This window comes from Setaria italica, chromosome I (assembly GCF_000263155.2).
Source record: "Setaria italica strain Yugu1 chromosome I, Setaria_italica_v2.0, whole genome shotgun sequence".
Lineage (NCBI taxonomy): Eukaryota > Viridiplantae > Streptophyta > Magnoliopsida > Poales > Poaceae > Setaria > Setaria italica.
The window spans coordinates 1,420,549-1,440,412 of record NC_028450.1 but is presented as its reverse complement, the minus strand read 5'-3'; the positions used below and the strand labels follow the sequence as shown (position 1 = coordinate 1,440,412).

At 49.6% G+C, this 19,864-nt stretch overlaps 2 protein-coding genes across 3 annotated transcripts; one reads left to right on the top strand and one right to left on the bottom strand.

Annotated features, from left to right (window-relative positions):
- Nucleotides 1-6,893: 6,893 nt before the first annotated feature.
- Nucleotides 6,894-8,698, top strand: LOC101778821 (cytochrome b6-f complex iron-sulfur subunit, chloroplastic). Of its 2 annotated transcripts, none has more exons than XM_004951256.4 (4): nt 6,894-7,215; nt 7,654-7,877; nt 7,940-8,240; nt 8,361-8,698. In XM_004951256.4, the coding sequence occupies exons 1-4, from the start codon at nt 6,994-6,996 to the stop codon at nt 8,463-8,465; spliced, it is 852 nt and encodes a 283-aa protein (XP_004951313.1). In that variant the 5' UTR covers nt 6,894-6,993; the 3' UTR covers nt 8,466-8,698. The 2 variants fall into 2 exon arrangements, with proteins under 2 accessions (XP_004951313.1, XP_004951312.2); XM_004951255.4 differs by having other exon boundaries at nt 7,073-7,215; nt 7,603-7,877.
- Nucleotides 8,699-9,579: 881 nt separating this feature from the next.
- Nucleotides 9,580-11,227, bottom strand: LOC101778422 (acyl transferase 1). Its single transcript, XM_004951254.3, has 2 exons — nt 10,717-11,227; nt 9,580-10,627 (listed from the first exon to the last, which is right to left on the bottom strand). The coding sequence occupies exons 1-2, from the start codon at nt 11,146-11,148 to the stop codon at nt 9,725-9,727; spliced, it is 1,335 nt and encodes a 444-aa protein (XP_004951311.1). The 5' UTR covers nt 11,149-11,227; the 3' UTR covers nt 9,580-9,724.
- Between the last annotated feature and the right edge of the window lie 8,637 nt (nt 11,228-19,864).

The following is a 19,864-nucleotide window of genomic DNA, read 5'->3' as shown; positions in this document are numbered from 1 at the left end:
CTACGTTCTTTATCCAGTCTAGATTAGCAACTTATGCTAAACAAGCATGATTTCCAAGCAATTACTTAACAAGCATCAAGATTAATATCATCATCATGTTCCATCTTTACTCAGTGCAGAATAGCGATCAAGTAGTCCCAAACTGTGAGAGGTAGACGAATCGATTCGAATTTATTAACCATGCATGGCAAACCTAATCTCACGACATCCGCGCACCACTAAGGGTCGCTTCATTTGTCCGCCGTCCCCATCGATCCCTTAGGCACGTGTCAGGGCCAACTGCCTTTGGCGTGCAATGCTCCATAATCCCGGCCTCTGCCGTACTATGACCACACTTGCACCCACATGATGCACCATGGGAACAACGTTCCAAGGACAGCCGGAGGGTATGCCACGCCCCAGTTCAATCAGGTACTAGGCTTCCCCATCCCATACTAGGTATGAGATTAGTACTTTCAAACACTTGATCACGAACGCCGACACGTTTCGACCTTAGTCCAGTTTCATTTAGACAGACGGGGCAATCCACCAAGTATCGAACATAAGCCTGACCCCGTCCGTCGTCCTTATAGTTGCGACATAACTGGAACATTCAACTCCTATAACTCGCGAGTGACAGGAAATCACTCGACTTTTACCGAAACCTATTAAGCATTGCACCACTCGACCTTAGCAACTAGTAATCAAACAAGGTACTAAGTTTATGCATCTAAGGTTTCATTACAACTCCTAGAAACGTAAATGCGCAATCAAGTAATCAATAAGTGGCATGAAAGTTAAACAGTGAGTTCATGCACTGGGGCTTGCCTTCAGGAAAAGCTTGCGGGTCCTTGGGGTCTTGCTCTGGTTCGGGCTCTCCTTCGAAGGGGTACAGCTCCTCGGCGGGGTCTTCTTCCGGTGCCGGGTGAAGCTTGTACGTTCCGTCGGCGAGATTCAACTCTACACGGAAATGCAATGCAGGGGTTAAACATTTTAGATGGTTATTTCAACACACTCATGTTTTAACTCGGACACTTGTAGCAAAGCTACAGGAAAGGTGAGGAGTTCAACTTCTGTTGGTGGGGAACAGGATGAAAGGGTCTGATTGGGAGAAACTTATGGTCTGACCCTCAGATTTAAGGAAAAACCGTACCGAGGTCCTCAGACTCAACACAGAGAAATCCCTGAAAAAAAAATTCACCGATACCCTCGGGTCAAAGAAAAAGATGCAGCTGAGCCCTCGGGCGAGGTGGAGAAAGGGTCGGCGAAACTTGGCAGGGTCGGGCGAGACGAAGGAAAAAGGGGTCTGGCGAGCCGAACGAGAAGGGGTTGGACGAACCGAACAGAGAGGGGTCGGACAAACCGAACAGAGAGGGGTCGGACGAACCGAAACAAAAGGGGTCGGTCGAAACGAAACAAAAGGGGTTGGCGGAGACGAGACACAAGGGGTCGGTCGCTTACCTCCAGGTCTATCGGTGAAGCCTTGGGGTCGAACAGGAGTAGGCTGGGGTGGAAGGTCGTACGCGCGAAAGCTTGGGCGGCGACGAGACTTCGACGGTGCTCCGGCGGCGGTGGTGCTTCGACGGTGCTCCGGCGGCGGCGGTGCTTCTTGCGGACACAAGCAAGCTCGAGTACCGCGCGGAGGAGCGGGCGGCTGGTGAGTTGGAAGAAGCGGCTTGAGCGGAGAGGGGAACTTTCTCAAGAGTGTGGTGGCGAAATCGCCGGAGTGTGGGGTGGCGCAAAGGGGTGAGCTCCACGGAAGCTCAACGGCAGCGCAGAGGAGAAAGCGGGGGTGTGGGTGCGGGCGGTGGCAAGGGGTGGAATTGCCGGTGAGGGGGTCCCTTTTATAGGGCCGGGGTGGCGCGAAGGGTCGAGGCGGGGCTCCGGTGGGGAAAGGATAAGCCCGGGAGCGGCGAGTGCGCAGGCAAGACGGCCATTGGCCGGCGGCGCCATTGGGCAGAGGAGGCGGAGCTCCGGGTGGTCTTCGGCGGCGATTGGCCTTGGGCGGCGCGCGTTTGGGGCTTCCGGTCTGTCGGGCGGGTGAGGCGGAGGGCTACCGTGGGGGTTGGGCGAGCAGGCGGAGGCGCGGGACGCCATGGTCGTGGCAGCTTTCCCGGCGGACGGGCGGAACGGGGTTGGCGGAGCAGAGCCGTCGCAGGCGGAAGGCGACATGCGCGCGGCCGGCGGTTGGCTAGCCCTGCGCTCGCTCCGTCTTGTCGCGGGCGCGGGTTGGGCGCCGTGGCTCATGTCCTGTCGCTGTCGCACTGGTGATAGGGCGCCGGCGAGCTGCTGGTGGCCGGCGGCCACGCGGCGCGCCGCGCGTGAGCAAACGTGCTCTGGCGCGCGGGCGTCGAGGCTCCCTTTGGGCAGCAAGCCCGACCAGCTTTGGGGAGATCTTCCTCCGGATCTTTCAACACAACTTCCGAAACTCCCTTAAACAAACTTGCTCAACTCTGATCGTTCTTCAAACTTTGTTTAAGGTATTGGTTTAGATCGTGAAAGAATTCAAAGATAATTCATGCCAAGGCTAGCCAAAAATCTGGAATTTCAGACTTAGGATTTTTAAGGCATCAGGAGTGAGTTGACTGGTTTACCTCACTTTGATCAGGGTTTTGAACAGGTTCGGGCCCGATTTGGATCTGGGTCAGTGTAACAAAGTTGGAACACACTCGAGGTACTACAACTTTCATTCAGGCCCTGATTTGAGTTTAGATAGGAACTCGGGAGATGAAAGCTTGCAAAGATGGAGGAAAACTCGAATTCCAGGACTTAAGATTTTTAGGATCCTTTAGTAAACCGGTTTTGGATTGCTGTTTTTGACTCCCTTCCACTCCGAATTAGTCAAAGTATCTTTAACAAAAGTTGTTTGAATTAAAAAGTTTTACAACTCGTATGTGGGCAGAAACTTAAGTTTGCATATAAAATTTCAAGCTTTATTCCAAACTCCAAAAAGAGCTTCTTAGGGTTATAAGGGTCATTTCACTTCTTTAATCAGGGATTTATCACTGGTTTATAGTGAAAAGTACTTAATTTAGGTAGAGTTGTTACAACGTCACCTCCCATTCCATCTCAGTTCCTGCATCAACCGCGGACCGCCCCCGCCCCGCTTACGAGTTCAAATCTCTATCTGTTATCCTGGTCTGCAAGCTCCCCCTTGCCCTATCCGTTAGCCGACCGCACGGCGCTCGTCACCTCCCTTCTCCTGCTCCCCGCGCCACCTATCTGCGTCTCACCTCCCTGCATGAGGATGCGCGACACAATGGTAGGAGATCGAATTTGGGAGCTGCAGCAGCACTTGTCAATCTGCAGGTGGATTGGGGCTTATCTGATTACGTTGCTTGATGTGAAATACAACTAAGAGGGATCAGAGAGAAGGAAGATTTGTCTTGTGTGAATTGGTTGCTCAACCCGGATTTGGTGGTGCTCGCGTGTTCCTGCTAAAGGAAGAGGAGCAGGGAGGTGTTGGCTTTACTACCACCTACCGAATCGAGCATTGTCGGCGCGAATCAAGCTGCAGGCTACAGTAGTCGTGGAATCGAGCACCGCTGCTATGGACCTGCAGCTCGACCACCGCCCCTCAACAACTCTTCCTCCCTGCCTGATGTGCTCCTCCGGCACTCTGCCATGTGCCATGGGCCAAAACACCGAGGCCCTTGACCTTCTGGCCCCACGCGCTGGTCCGCTACAACCTCGGTGCTTGCCAGCCAGGAGAAAGAACGCGACAAAGGGGAGGCAAATACTGGGAGTTCCAGCTCGTTGGCCTCCACCGGCCCCGGCACCTTGCTCGCCAGCGCTGCTCACAATGGTGCCGGCCATCGAAGCGGCGGCGAGGCATGCGCATGGACGGACGGTTCACAATTGTAGAAAATGGACGGTGAAAGCGTGACAGAGATAAGACTCAACATATTTACATGAAAGCTCCCGTGTGCTGCTGACTAATCCTAAAATGCAATTTTGAATAAACATCTTCAAAAAGATCCTAGGTTTCTTAATATTTGAGTAGAGGAATTCGTATTTCATAGCTGCAACAAACATATATTATATGTCATCTTTTTCGATCATATCAATTAAAATCTAACGGTAAATGAGTGCCCCATCATTTTTTCTGAGTATAATAATCATGTGATATATTATTTGCACAGATATATAATTATTTAAGTAGTTTATTTTAAATTTAATATTTTTGTTCCGTGCAACGCACAAGCATATTGGCTAGTGATTTATAAAATATTGAGCGACCAAATCTTATGAAATGTAACTCCATGGATATATAGAAAAATAAAGAGTGAACGATAGAGCATAGTAAAATCAATAAGTTTACACACTAGTCTTCTTTTCCACCTCACCTGCGTACTCTCGAATTGCACACAAGTGAAGTAACTCTCCAGTCTCCTCCACTGTCCGAAGTCCAACTGGAATACAGGATTTCCGAATTTGTCTTGTGCCCTTGTCACCGCCCCGGCATCAATCAGCAGCGCCGTATCACGTGCTGGTTGTTGGCGTTGGCGCGCCCAAATTTGGCGCAAATCCTAGGGACGGGAGTCTCCCAAACCGGGCAGAAAATTTCGAACCTTCCCAGAGGCCATAGCGGCAAAGCCCCTCCGCTGCCGCGCCCGCGAGGCGGCAGACAACTTTTGCAGCCTCCGCCTCCCTCCCTCCCTCCCTCCCTCCATATTCGTCCTCGCCAGTCACCCACCTCCGCGCTCTCGAATCCAAATCTGAAAAACGAGTACACACGCCCTCCGCTTCCAAAGATTCCCCGCAAACTTGGACGACCCGTGGAAATGGAATGGGCTCCGCCATTTCCCACTTCCCACTCCCTCCCAAGCCCCAAAATTTCAGAGCCATGGCGGCATGCCCTCCTCCCACCTCCGCCCCCACGACCCAATTACAAATACAAGCGAGCGCCGCCTCCTGCTCATTGATCCTCATCCGGTCATCCCATCACGCCCTCTCCACTCCGCCGCAAGATTGCCTATCCTACCGCCTCCACCCGAGCACCCTACGTAGCTCGAAGGGAATCCAATCGACCCGTCCCAGATGGCCGTCCTCAACCTCGGCTCCTGCGGCGGCGGCGACAAGGAGAACGCGCCGCCGGCCGCCGCGCGCGGCATCGCCGTCAAGATCCACGTGACGATGAAGAGGCCGGGCGTGGGCGGCAAGGCGACGCGGAGGCGGCCGCCGCTCCGCGACATCACGGGCCTCTTCCTCGCCGCACCGTCCCGGCCTCCGCCGGCCGCTCTGCTGGCGCTCGCTGAGGCAGAGCTGCCGGAGGCCGTGCGCGCGCGGGCTGGAGCCCCAGACGGGGCTGCGGCGAAGCAGGGGAGGTACTCGCTCAGGAAGGGGTTCAGATAGCCGGGAGACGGCAATGGCACATCATCATTCTTCAATTTTTTCTCTCTCTTCCAATTCTCCTGTATGCGCAACCGACTCAATTGCGTGTTGGTTGATTCGGGCGTGGATTCTTGTCACACAGAGGTAGGAATAGGATTAGGACAATTGAGATGAATTTGTGGAGCACAAACCGATTCAATTGAGCTTGGCGCCTTCTTGTCTGTGATTTCTTCGCTTCTGGCCATCCTGGCTTGAGTGCGAGGACTGCGAGCGGCCATTGATGGATGAAACATGGTACATGGAAGCTTTCGAGACCGTCGAGGTCGAGCTGTTCTTGTGTGCGGCTATGAACTGAACTGAAACCCCTCCCTGAGCAGCAGGACGCTGGATCTCCGGATCTCCTCTCAGCATCAGGCCTCCGCTATCCGCCATGGGATCGAGCAAGTTTGACCTCCACAATGGTGCGGCCCCGAGCAAAATTCTCTTCCATTTTGCATTTTTGGTTCACGGGTGAAATTGCTTTGGCAAAAAAGGGTGCCGATTCGGCAGTGCCAGTCACCTCCTCCCTGAACCGTTTTGGGGAGGGCTAGCCTGCCAGTGCTACACCGCCAAGCACTGAGTCACTGACAACTGAGCGTGGTATCTGCTGGTTTTGATGCCAGAAAAAAAGAAGTTTGCCGTCAGTTGAATGTGAAAACTGTAACACAGTCGCAAACCATCTTAGTTCAAAAAAAAAGAAGTCGCAAACTGTTTTGTACAGTTAAGCTCAGCAAAACGATACTGCCTGTGATGTACTCACTCTGGGCCGCTCAGGAAAGCAATTTCACAGGGCCTCAAACCCGTTGGATGGGGCGTGACAGATTCAGGGCCCTACAATACCTTCCCCCCTATGGGCTTGTTAGCTAATGATGAGGTCGTCGGCCCAAAGAGACTGGACTTGATTCGGTCGCTTAAGGCCTAATAAACCTGCGACGCAAGGCCCAAGTAGGGAAGAAAACAAGCAGATTTCCGAAAGAAGTTACCTTACACACCTTTTACCGTTTAAAATTCGTGCTACAGTAAATGGGAGAACAAAAAAGTGTATGAAGAATCCAACAAAAAAATGAATGGATGGATGATGCAAAGATCTATGTTCGTGTAAAATTTGAGATGCAATAAAAATTTGTACAAAGATATGAAAAGGTAAAATCGGCTGCTGATTTTACTTTGTTTTTAAATCTCATTGCACAATTTTTGTTCCATCTCGATTTTTTGCACGAGCTATGCATCCTCTACCTGTCCATATTTTTTGTTTGATCTTTCAACTTTTGGTTGGTTTTTTCATACGGGAGTATGGGAGCACCTATGGGCAGAGCCTGCACTGGACTACTTCCTCCGTCCCTATTACCTGTCGCTCGGGAACCGTATTCCCCTCACAATCCCGGTTCCCGAGCGACAATTAAATCGGGACTGAGGGAGTGGGTAACTAAATTGGAGACTCTACAATCTGGCCAAAAAAGCAGAAGCCTTGTGCGGTTGTGCCAGCCACGTTCACCGAGCCAAGAAGACCCAAAGATACTTCTTGTTGCCAGTTGCCACTATTATGCCAGGGCGCCAAGCCGAAGCCGAGAGATTTCCCTTGCCGTACTGATAAGGCCGTAACAGTGCGCGCGCGTGCCACGGCCGCGCGCCCCTCGCAACATGTGGTCGTCGCGGCCCGGTCGCTGCGCATCAACCAATCACCGGCCGCCCTCCCCCCCTCCACCAGGGACACACACACATATAGCCCCGGGGCTCATCCGCAAGCCTGTGGACGCCAGCGACAGAAGCCTCGCTCGACACCTCCCCCAGCAATCCGATCCTCCCTTCCCTGCAGCCATGGCGGCCTCCACGGCGCTCTCCACCGCCGCCAACCCCACCCAGGTAAGCGCCCAGCTTCCTCTTCTACTTCTTCTGCGCCTCGCTTCTCCTCTCTCCCCTCCCCTACTGGCTACTGCTGTGACTTTTTTCCGAGAAAGGCGTGTTCATCGTCTTTGCTGTATGAGTTCGTTAACGCAACGTAGAAGTTAGAACTGAAAGAACATGGATCATACTACCTACAAAGTAATGGAGTAGCAGTGTAGCACTACTATATCGATTTCACTCCTGGTTCTGATCCGTGGTCCACTGGATTTACCTGACGATTTGACGAACAATTCAAATACGTTGTAGACACTCATTTGTATCTGGATTCTGGAGTAGTTGACCACAGAATCCAGGTTTGCTATACATTTAATTTGCAGCTCGATTGATCTGTTATCTATGTTTAAGTCTGGATCACATATATCCGTTTGCATGCGATGTGCGCGCCTGCAATGGCAGCTCTGCCGGCCCCGCGCTGCTTCTTCGCTGGGCAAGCCGGTGAAGGGCCTCGGCCTCGGGATGGGCCGGCGGAGCATCACGTGCCAGGCGGCGAGCAGCATCCCCGCCGACCGCGTCCCCGACATGGAGAAGCGGAAGCTGATGAACCTCCTCCTCCTGGGCGCCATCTCGCTGCCCACCGTCGGCATGGTCGTCCCCTACGGCGCCTTCTTCATCCCCGCCGGGTAAGCTGCCTAGTCCTGTCTGTCACCGGCCGGCCAGCAGCTCAACGGGTAATAATTTGCAGGTCCGGCAGCGCCGGCGGCGGGACGTACGCCAAGGACAAGCTGGGCAACGACATCAAGGTGGACGAGTGGCTCAAGACCCACGGCCCCAACGACCGGACGCTGGCGCAGGGGCTCAAGGGCGACCCGACGTACCTGGTGGTGGAGCAGGACAAGACGCTGGCCACCTACGGCATCAACGCCGTCTGCACCCACCTGGGGTGCGTCGTGCCGTGGAACAGCGCCGAGAACAAGTTCATCTGCCCCTGCCACGGCTCGCAGTACAACAACCAGGGCAGGGTCGTCCGTGGCCCGGCGCCCCTGGTGAGCAATGCATTTCATTCATTTTGCTTCCTTGATTCTAGCTGAATGATATGATCTGCCTTCATCAACTGACTGAATCTGATCTTGGTTGAATTGCTCATCTGATCGGAACAACAACAGTCGCTGGCCCTGGTGCACGCCGACGTCGACGACGGCAAGGTCCTCTTCGTCCCGTGGGTGGAGACCGACTTCAGGACCGGCGAGGACCCGTGGTGGAAGGCATAAGGGGGCTTCCTCGATCTTCCTGTCTGTCATCAGCTGCTCGTAGCCTTGAGTTCCTGTGTTCCTTCTCTGAGGGAGGGCTATAAATTCACTTACTCCATGCCTCCAAACTATTACATATGTACACAACACACTGTATGAAACAAGAACACCTCTGTTTCTCATCTCTGCATATACAACCTTTTTGATTGAAGACTCTAAAATCTGCTGGAATGGAATGATGACCATTTTTGCAATGCCAGTAGCAGGTCATCCGCTGAGCTTCGCATCTACATTCATTTCAATATGAGCGACGGCGAATTTTTCTGTGTAATACAATACAGTTGGTGGTCTGTTTCTATACATGTACAAGTTCCTGGTCTTTCTATACATGTTACAAGTTGCTGCACTCCTGTCCCTGTGAGCTAAACTCTCAGGCAATGGAAATCAAGAACTCTTCAGGCACCAAAATCGCTTTCTCATCAAATAAACTATAAAGCAACCTCTCTGCATTTTACTCAGACGCCAGAATTGTTGGCAATGGCCAAGGTGAGCTCCCTGGAACTCACACCCACACGCGCACACACTTTGAGCTGGAGGTAGGAGGAGATAGGAGAGAACAGGGCACTCAAACACTTTGCTGCTGAACTGATTAGAGCTGCAGCTGCTTTTCCTACTTTATAGAACCAAAGGTCAATGTAGATTACTCTAGCAAAAGGAAGAGAGAAGCAAGTGCAGAGCAATCTATCAACAAGAATTAGGGACCAGTGAAATCATGGAAACAAAATACCCCCCTAAACAATGATACCACACATGTAAACAAGACAAGCACGATCTCCAAGATCGAAAGCCAGAACGAACTCAGTATACCAGTCGATAAAAGCAAGGAAAATCCAGTGTACCAACTGTTTGGAATTGAGCTTGCACAAAACGAGATTACCAAAGAAAACAAACATCTGCCAGCACAAGTGCATTCGGCTCAAACACTCGCTCAAAAGACATCAGCAAATGAACAGCAGAAGGTACTGATCTGCAAACAGAGTAAAAGAGCCAACATTCGTGCACCAGTCGAAGCAAGTCACCGTTCCATCCCGCCTATTCACTAATGTCCTAAAAACTTAGAAAATAGAGTGATGAGTGAAGCCTGCAAACTAAACAATTCATCCCAACTAGAAGTGTTCAAGGCAGTTTGCCATTTATTGTAAGAACACATGCATTTCACCATCCTATAAAGTACAACAACATGGTACGTAGAACCCAAAGGATACATTCGATCGACATCTTTAATTCTTTGACCAAATCTTATCAATCTCCTTCTCGAACCTCTCCATCACTGCCTCCGGCAACGCCATCGTCACAATCACCGACTCGTCGCCATCCGAATTCACGCACTTTGCGTTGAAGCTCACCAACGGTGACGGCGGCATCGCGACGCCGCCGCCGACCCGCCTTGCCCACCCGAAGTCCACCTCGTCCTCGCCGAGGCGCGTCCAGTCCGACATCATGTAGGTTTCCTCGTGGTACGTCGCCGGGGGCATCTCGCGCATCGACGCCATGAAATCGGCGGTGGACCTCACGTGCTCCTCGCTCGTGTCCGCCTTGGCCTCGCGCACGAGCACCACCGCGTGGCCCAGCGGCCTCCCGCGCAGCTCGCCGGCGTCGGCCTCCACGACGTGGAACACGAGCGCGTTGCCGTAGTAACCCGGCGGGATCCGCACCCACCTCCGGCGCACATTCACGGCGAAGACGAGGACGGCGCGCTGGTCGTCGGCCAGGCCCCACGCCGCCACCCGGCACCGCCAGAGCGCCGCTGTCAGCAGCTCGAACCTCGTGCACGACGCCCCGAGGTCGTCGTACCCCGCGACGCGGCCTCGCAGCGCGGAGATCTCCGCCGGGCCGAAGAGGAAGTGCCGGCACACCACGCTCGCCGCCGGCGGCGTTGCGCCGGCGCCGGCGGCAGGAGGGTCCTTGAGAAGCAACATCAGCTTCCGATGCACGTAGCCTGTGCTCGGCGGCGCGCGGGCCATTAGCAGGTGCCGTTCCCACACGGGCAGCACCGCCGGAGCGGCCTCGCCGCGTGCCACGTCGGCTACGGCTCTGAGGAACTGGATCATGCCGAAGCCGTCTGCGATGCAGTGGTTGATCCGAAGACCAATCGCGAATCCTCCACATTGGAACCTTGTCACCTTCATGCAAACGATCAAGTAGAAGTTGTGGCGGGGGTTAGTACGATTGGCTTGCCGGCCGGGGACGCCGACGATTATCTGTTACCTACCTGCATGAAGACGATTGGCTTGCCGACGACGACGTGAGCGTCGCCGGCGTCGCAGAGCAGCTCCTCGACGCACGGGTACGGTGGCAGCAGCGGCGTACCGAGCTCCTCCAGCCGCACGGCGGCGTCGGCCTCCACGAACGCCACCCCTTCTCCGTTGCAGCTCACCGCCAGCTTGCCCCCGGCTGTCTCCTGCATACGGCCAGCGACGGGGTAGTAATACACCAGAGCCTCGCCCAGCGCCGCCTCGATGGCCGCCGCCGGGTCCTCTGGGCCGAGGCCGTCGTCGTCGCGGACGAAGAACTCGACCAAGGGAACATAAGCCCGGTTGCCGGGGTGGTCGTCCATGTCGGAGAGGGTCTTCGTCTCGCATGGTGTCGGACATGCTGGCGCCACTAGGTGGGGCTTGCTCCGGCGTGCTATGATGGTGACCATGGTTTGTGTTAGGTGAGATGACGTAAGCGTGGACGATGGTGCGTAAATCTTGCGTTTGGTGGATTGCTTAGTTGGAAACTTCGAGCACATTTAGTTTATATATAGGCAAGGACAAGAAGCCTAGGTTCACTTTAGATGGCTTTGATGGACACTTGCACAAGGACTATTGTGTTTGGTTGAATGTACCAAATCGTGTATGTAAAAATTCATTTTTAACAATCCTATTATCGTCTGAGTTTGATTTTAACCATCTAACTCCAAAACCAAAAATTTTCGACCACCCAACTATCAATACCGTTCACAATTGATCATCTAACTATTTTGGTGGGTGATTTTGCTGACGCGGCCGACACCATGGCACCACGTGGCAGTTGAGCCTACATTGTCCGCATTGTCTTCTTAGCCTCCATGGATCTCCCCCTCTTCTCTCTCCTGCATGATATGGCATGCCCACTCGCTGGCCCACCACCTCCCGCCAAACCCTTCATGCGCTGCCATGCGGGGCATCACCAGGTCCTATGAGCTTGGCTACGATGGGTACCGTGCTGCACTTCGCGGCCTTCTGCTCAAAGCACCGCCATCCTTCGCCTCCACCCTAGAATCTCCTCCGCCGCTGGTTACGCAACTGTGCATAGGCAGGTTGCCCCTGCCCCGGCTGAGCATATACACCACGCACGAGCCGTATGAAGGCACCCCCGCATCAGGGCTGAACCCATGGAGCTTGCCTTGCCGCTTGGGCCATGCCGCCGCTATGCTAGGCCGGGTGCCTTGGTGACCATCCCAGCCCCGGCTATTAAGGCAATCTCACCCACCATTGTTATGGGTTCGCGCCCTGTCTACCTGTCGAGCTACTCCACCACACCCGCTCCTTCCCAGTGCCTAGGGTTCCACTTCCACTCGGTTAGCAAAGAGGGAAGAGAGATAGGATGGTGAGGAAACAAATAAGTCCATGAGCGAGAAAGGGAGAGATGAGGGACAGAGAGGGAGGGACGAAGAAGATAATACTGACATGTGGACCCTGTTGGAATATGTCAATGTTCCCTACCATATCACGGTTCCTGTAATCATTTAATTGATCATGTAATCAGCTAGTTTAGGCAGGCTAGTGTAGGATTGTTGTTTTATTGTTTCTGTATCTTGTACATCAAGTAGCTCCTTGTACAAGCCACACCGGGGGTTGTTCCCGACCATATAGACATGGAACCGTGGTCCCAAAGGGCATCACATTTTCATCCAACTCACATGGTAATCAGAGCCCGGTTCTTTACCGAGCTTTCCCATGGCCAACTCAAGATCCTCCAAATCGTCTGCTGTCGCTTCTTTGATCGGCTGTTCGGTCACCGAGCGGCTGGCGAGGAACAACCATGCGATGTGGAAGGCGCAGGTGTACTCCAAGGTCCTGCCGCCACCCAAGACCTTTGCTAGGATCCTGCCAAGCCAACCGAGCAGGAGCCAAACCCAGAGTATGATCTCTGGGTCATCAAGGACCAACAGGTCCTGAACTTCCTCTTCGCCTCCATCTCGCATGACATCCTCACGCAGGTGGCAGCGGTGTTGTCGGTTGCTGAAGCCTGGGATGCAATTGACGCCATGTATTGAAAGTGCATTTGGCCCCCTGAGTAGGTTTTGGTGTTGATGACATGCATAATTAAGGAATCGAGAAATTGACAGGTTCAAATGTTAAGAAATGAAAAAAATGCAAGAAAGGACCCCAAATTTGTTTGAAGGACGGTGTTGAAGCATAAAGGAAGATTTTTATAATTTTTATTTTTGAATTTGAGTATAGGAACATCGTACTATAAAGGGGGACGCGAATGGATAGCTTGAAGATGTCAAAGTGCTTATTTGAGATGCTAACCACCTATGAGAGACACCACTCACACACTTGCACGTTTAGTTTCTCACAGTTTCTGTGAGTGTTGGAAGTTCCGATATGGGGTCGGAAGTTCCAACACCTGCTGAAAACTTCCGACTAGGGGTGCTCAGCAGATTTAATTGAATAGTATTGGAAGTTCCGACCCTATGTCGGAAGTTCCGATAATAGGCACCGGAAGTTTCCAGTAACTTTCAGCAGGGGGTTCCCAACCATTTTATTTGAACTGTGTCGGAAGTTCCGACAAGCACATAATAGAACTGCAACGGCTAGTTTTTGAGGCTCGGGTATTTATACCCCCTCAGCCCCCACTTTATTTGTTGCTGACCAACCACGAGACAAACACCCCCCTTGAGCATTCAATACTCCTCCCCACTCCCTCCTTGAGCTAAATCTTTGAGAGTTTTGAGGTAGGGCTTGGGTGAGAGAAGGATTTGAGGTGTGTGACTCAATCTTTGAGTGAGAGGTCAACCAAGTTTATTTCAAGAGCACTTGAAGCATCTTCAGCCTTTGATTCATGTTTCTTACTCTTGAAGCTTGCTTCTAGACGGTTCGGTGTTGCCCGTTTGAGCACACTCTCGTTGTGGTGCACCCGAGAAGTTTGTATTGCCCATCCTCTTGGAGGATTCATAGTAAGTGACTCAATCTTCCTTTGTGGTTGATTGAGAGAGGTAAAAGGTTAATGAGGACCCGGCTCTTTGTGAGCTCCTCAGTAGAGACATAGCTCCCTTTGTGGGAGTGAACTTCAGTAAACAAATCCTTTGTCTCGCGTGCTTATTGTGTTCTTCAAGTTCTTGTTGACTTAGAGCTTGATTTGTGCCGATCTACTTTTTGGTGAAGTTTCTCTTGTAAAGATCACCTGCAGTAGTTTCTATATATCATTGCTGAAGTTTTGATTCAAATAGATTTTGCTGAAACCTGTTAGTTTTTGAATTTCGTAGAGTAGTTATACCGGAACTTCCGACCCTGTCGGAAGTGCCGGCACAGCGTCGGAAGTTCCGACCCATTTAACAGCGCTGCGAAGAATTTTCAAGTTTTAAAGATCGAGCCTATTCACCCCCCTCTAGGCATCACACGATCCTTTCATGTATGCATTCCAAACATGCGCGCGTGTGATCAACACGCGCATGGCGCTTGCAACGACGCAAAAAGGGAGCAGCACCATGGCTGAATACTTTGGTCGTATGAAGACCCTGGCCGATGAAATGGCGTCTGCCGGGAAGTAGCTGGATGATGAGGAGCTCTCCTCGTACATCCGGGCCAGGTTGGATCTCGACTTCAACCAGGTTGTCTCCACCATCACCGCACGGACTGAGCCCCTAACCCTAGGTGAACTTTACACCCAGCTTGTTGGTTTTGAGCATCATTTAGATTTGCTGCAAGGTGGCGGCTCCAACTCCTCGGCGAACCTCACTGCCCGTGGAGGACGCGGTGGCGGTACTAGGCGACAGGGTTTCAATTAGGGATCCAACATGGATGGGCCCACCTGTCAGCTGTGTGGCAAGGAGGGGCATACTGCCATCCGTTGCTACAAGCGCTTTGATGCTTCCTTCCAAGGTGACCCTAAGAAGTCTACTTCCTCTACAACCTCCTCGGCCTACAACATCGACACCAACTGGTACATCAACACCGGCGCGATGGATCATGTCACCGGCGATCTTGAGAAGCTCACCATGAGGGACAGGTACCAGAGAGGTGATCAAGTCCACACTGCTAGTGGCGCAGGTACGGAGATTAAACAGATTGGTCATAGTATTGTTCATACCCCCAATCATGATCTCATCTTAAACAATGTCCTGTATGTCCCTCAGGCCAACAAAAGTTTAGCCTCTGTTCATAAACTTGTTTCAGATAATGATGCTTTCTTTGAATTTCATCCGCATTATTTTTTCATCAAGGACCGAGGAACGAGAAGGGTTCTTCCGCAAGGTAGACGTGAAGGAGGCCTCTACCACTTGAAGTCTACCCCAAATAAAAGGTTGCTTGCCTCCGTCAAGTTGTCGTCTTCATTGTGGCACAATCATTTTGGCCACCCCTTTTCTTCAATTGTTCAGTAGATTCTTAATAAAAATAAACTTCCTTTTGTTTCTGAGTCAAACAATGGTGTTATTTGTGATGCATGTCAACAAGGCAAGAGCCATCAATTGCCTTATCCACATTCTTCAAGTGTGTCTAACAATCCCCTTGAACTTATTTTTTCTGATGTGTGGGCACCGGCACCAACCTCTGTTGGGAAACATAGTTTTTATGTGAGCTTCATTGACGACTTCAGTACCAGTGCTCTAAACTGGTTCAATTTTTCCATATTTCACGTGGATTTATCTCTTGCATCACAGATCTGAGGTTTTTCGTTGCTTTCACGATTTCTAGAACCTTGTTGAAAGGCTCTTTGATTGAAAAATCCTAGCTATTCAAATGGATTGGGAAGGTGAATATCAAAAACTGAATTATTTCTTTCAGCACATTGGCATCTCTCATCATGTTTCATGCCCACATGCATATCAACAAAATGGTTCTGCTGAATGTAAACATCGTCACATAGTTGAAGTTGGGCTCTCACTTCTTGCTCAAGCCTCTATCCCATTAAAATTTTGGGATGAAGCATTTATAACAGCCACATATCTTATAAACCAACTCCCTAGCAAAATCATTCAGCATCAAAATCCTTTTGAGAGTTTGTTTCATCAAACCCCAAATTATGTTATCCTTCGCATTTTTGGATGCGCTTGTTGGCCCAACTTACGACCATATAATACTCGAAAACTTCAATTCCATTCCAAACAATGCGTTTTTCTTGGGTATAGTACAATGCACAAGGGGTTCAAGTATTTAAATGCTGCTACAGGAAGAGTTTACATCTCACGGGATGTTGTTTTTGATGAAACAATTTATCCCTTCTCCAAACTTCATCCCAATGCCGGTGCTTGTTTGCCTTCTAAAATTCTTCTTCTTCCAAACACCTTAAGAAACTTACCTGATGGGGATGACAATACTTATGTGCCATCTGCTAACTCTCTTAATCCTATTACCGAGTCTATGGATGCAGCTGCAGATCATATTTTGCTTGACACTGGTGAAAATTTGGAAGAAATTCAGCATCATTTCATGCTCCCTGGAGGTGTTCTTGGTGCGCCTAGCAGGGGCACGCTTCCCAGTGCTTCCTTGGCATACAAGTACAAAAGTCTAAAACTGATCTTTTACTTTAGTCAAGAAAGATATGCAACTGAAATACTTCAGCGTACCAACATGATGTCAAGCAAACCTATGAACACTCTTCTTTCCCCAACCGAGAAGTTGTCTAGATCAGAGGGTGAAGCTCTAGGAACAGAAGATTCCACACGCTATAGAAGCATAGTGGGAGCTCTACAATACCTCACCCTGACCCATCCTGACATATCCTTTTCGGTTAACAAGTTGTGCTGATTTTCACACTGTCCCACTACTACTCATTTGGCTGCTGTAATGAGAATTTCGAGGTATGTAAGAGGGACACTAAAGGTTGGACTAGAAACCAGGAAATCAGCATCCATGTTACTCAGTGCATTTGCAGATGCAGACTGGGCAGGATGCGATTAGCAAGATGCCTAGATGATAAAAAAAATCAACAGGGGGCTTTGCAATCTTTTTTGGTCCCAATTTAATCTCTTGGAGTGCTAGAAAATAAGCAACTGTTTCTAGATCTAGCACAGAGGCATAGTACAAAGCACTTGCTAATACCACTGCAGACCTTATGTGTGTACAGAAACTATTAGATGAACTGAAAATTCCTCATCCTTGAGCAGCAAGGCTTTAGTGTGATAACATAGGAGCAAAGTATTTATATGAGAACCCGGTGTTTCATGCACGCACCAAACATGTTGAGATCGATTATCATTTTGTGAGAGAACAAGTAGCACACAAACTGCTGGAAGTAAGATTTATTTCTTCTGAAGATTAGGTAGCTGATGGCTTACAAAGGCCCTACCTGTCCAGCGATTACTGATGTTTCGACATAATCTCAATTTGACTGACAGTTGTGGTTAACAGGGGGGTGTTGGAATATGTCAAGGTTCCCTACCATATCACGGTTCCTGTAATCATGTAATTGATCTTGTAATCAACTAGTTTAGGCAAGCTAGCTTGGAATTGTTGTTTCCTATTTTCTGTATCTTGTACATCAAGTAGCTCCTTGTACAAGCCATGCCGGGGGCTGTTCCCGGCCATATAAACATGGAACCGTGAGCCCCAAAGGGCATCACATTTTCATCCATCTCACAGGCCCCACTTCCACACGTGTTAGCTACATAAGCAAAACCACCCATCAAAACAGGTAGATAGTCAATTGTAAACGATTTTGATAATTGAGTGGTCGAAGATTTCTGATTTTAGGATTGGATGGTCAAAATCTAACTCAGGTGATAGTTTTATGGTTAAAAATGAACTTTTTCCAATCGTGAATGTATGGAATATTATGTAAGTATGGTCCATTTAGTTTCTATTGTCAGTAAGAAAATTATATCAAGTGAGTATGGATAAGTTTGTATGATTCACCTAACCAAATACTATCTAGTTTAAACCGTTTAATACTGATGTATTTGGTTGTTGCACATACCAAATAGTTCATGTATAAATAATACTATATAGTATGGTTCAATCAATTTTTTCATTCATATGGTTTATCACTCTCAATAGAAAACTACATAAAATGGGATGGATTTCATCGTGAATAAGTTGGTATATATTGTTCGCTCAACTAAATAAATATATAGATCATCATTTAACTTGAAGCATTCCATACGAATCAAATGGTATATAGGTCATATTTGGATCCCACCAACTAAAGTTTAGCTAGCTAAAATTTAGCTTAGAATCAAAATCTATTTAGATTCTTAGCTAAAGTTTAGCTAGAACCTGCAATCCAGCGAGAGAACTTTAGTTGGTGGGATCCAAATAAGATCGTAGTATATACAACAAAACACACCTAGATATCGTGTGAGCCGTAGGTATAAAGTTACTTTCACCGGACTGAAGAAATTGACGCCAGATGACTAGCTTCGACAGAAGTCATTGGTCAACCCGAAAGGAAGCATACATTTTGGCACTCCAGCCCATCACCTAACAACTAAAGATTGCTGGCTGCCAGCAAGGAGACGTAGAGAAATATCCCAGCATCGTCTGCATTCAGTGAATGCATGCTGAACAAGTCAACAATCAACATGTGTTGCATCGCTGGACCGCCTGTCACCGAAACGCAGGGACCTGACGAGCAGGCCCTAAGGTGGCCCACACGTACGTAGAGAGCTCAGAGTTCAGTTGCATGTGCGGTTCAAAGAATTGCATGCATGTATCTCGATAAGATTTGCACGTGGATGTTAATGGAATTTTTTAATGTGCACAATAATAGACTATACTGATGTTCAAAAAGAATTGTATAAAAACATCCGATAATTAAAATTAATTATATACTATAAAAATTTCACAGGTGATATAGGTAGTACTAATATACATGAATAATATATGTAGTATAAGGTATCATGGTAAAAGAACACAAATGTCATCAAATCAATGTAATATTTTTTTCGACGCTAGCATAAAATCTAAAAGATTATTCCATTTGAAATATCACTTTTGCAATGTAATAATTACTAACTTATTCATAATTATGGATGGTTAGATCATCTATAATTCTATATACTATATACCACTAAATGGTAGTATTTTGTACCGTAAAAGAGCTCGATCTCAATAGCAGTGGCAGCAGGCAGCTGATAGTGCGGTGCAAGTGCAAACTAGAGGTGTCGGTGGTGCCCTGTGACGACGAAGTTTCGTGGACATACTGCATTTCCAAGCCGCGTCTCGGGCATTTCCTGTGGTGGGGGCGGGCTCAATCAATTTAGGGTACCATTGGAACGCAGGTTTTTCTATAGAAATTTCGTAATAACCTTCTCGGAGGAATGAGGAGTAAAACTCTACGTTTGGAGAAATGGAAAAATAAGCTTTAGGACCGTAGAAAACATTCCTGCGACACTCGATGAGCTCTCTCTCTCTCTCTCTGATCAACGATCTGGTGGGTCTTCTTCCTCATCACAGAGCTACACAGTTCTAAAAAAAGGATGCATGTGCGGTTCAAAGACTTGCATGCATGCCTCGATAACATTTTGCATGTGGATCTCATAGCACTGGCAGCAGGTAGCCTTGATTGTGCGGTGCAAGTGCAAACTAGAGGTGTCGGTGGTGTCCTGGACACGCTGACGATGAAGATTCATGGACATACCGCGTTTCCAAGCAGCGTCGTGGGCTCAAACAATTTAGGCTTGTTTTTTACTTAGTGGATTAAATGGAATGGGAAGATTATTTTGAGAGAAAATTAGTTCATTTGAGACTCAATCCCTTTTATTCTCTTTCAATCCGCCTATTTTATCAAACAAGGCCTTAGAGTACCTTTGGAACATAGGTTTTCTATACAAATTTCGTAGAAACCTTGTTCCTCCATTTTACTGATAGTACCGTGCATTTGGAACAAAGGAACGGGTAAGAACATTCTCGGAGGAACGAGGAGTAAAACTGTAAGTTTGGAGAAATGGAAACATAAGCTTTGAGTTCATAGAAAACTTTCCTGTGCGACACTCCTGAGCTCTCTCTCTAATCAACGATCTGGTGGGTGTTCTTCCTCATTGTAGAGAAGGCGGCGTGAGCTTGCGGAGGGGGCCCGAAGAGACCAGGGGCGCCGGCGCGCCAGCCCCCACCGCCGCCAGCCCGCGGGAAACCCGTGGCGCCGTAGGGGCCGGCTCCGGGACTGAAACAGAATCACAGGCCGGTGGGCCGTGGGGACCCACCGTCGTGAGAGCTGCCGCCCTTCTTCGG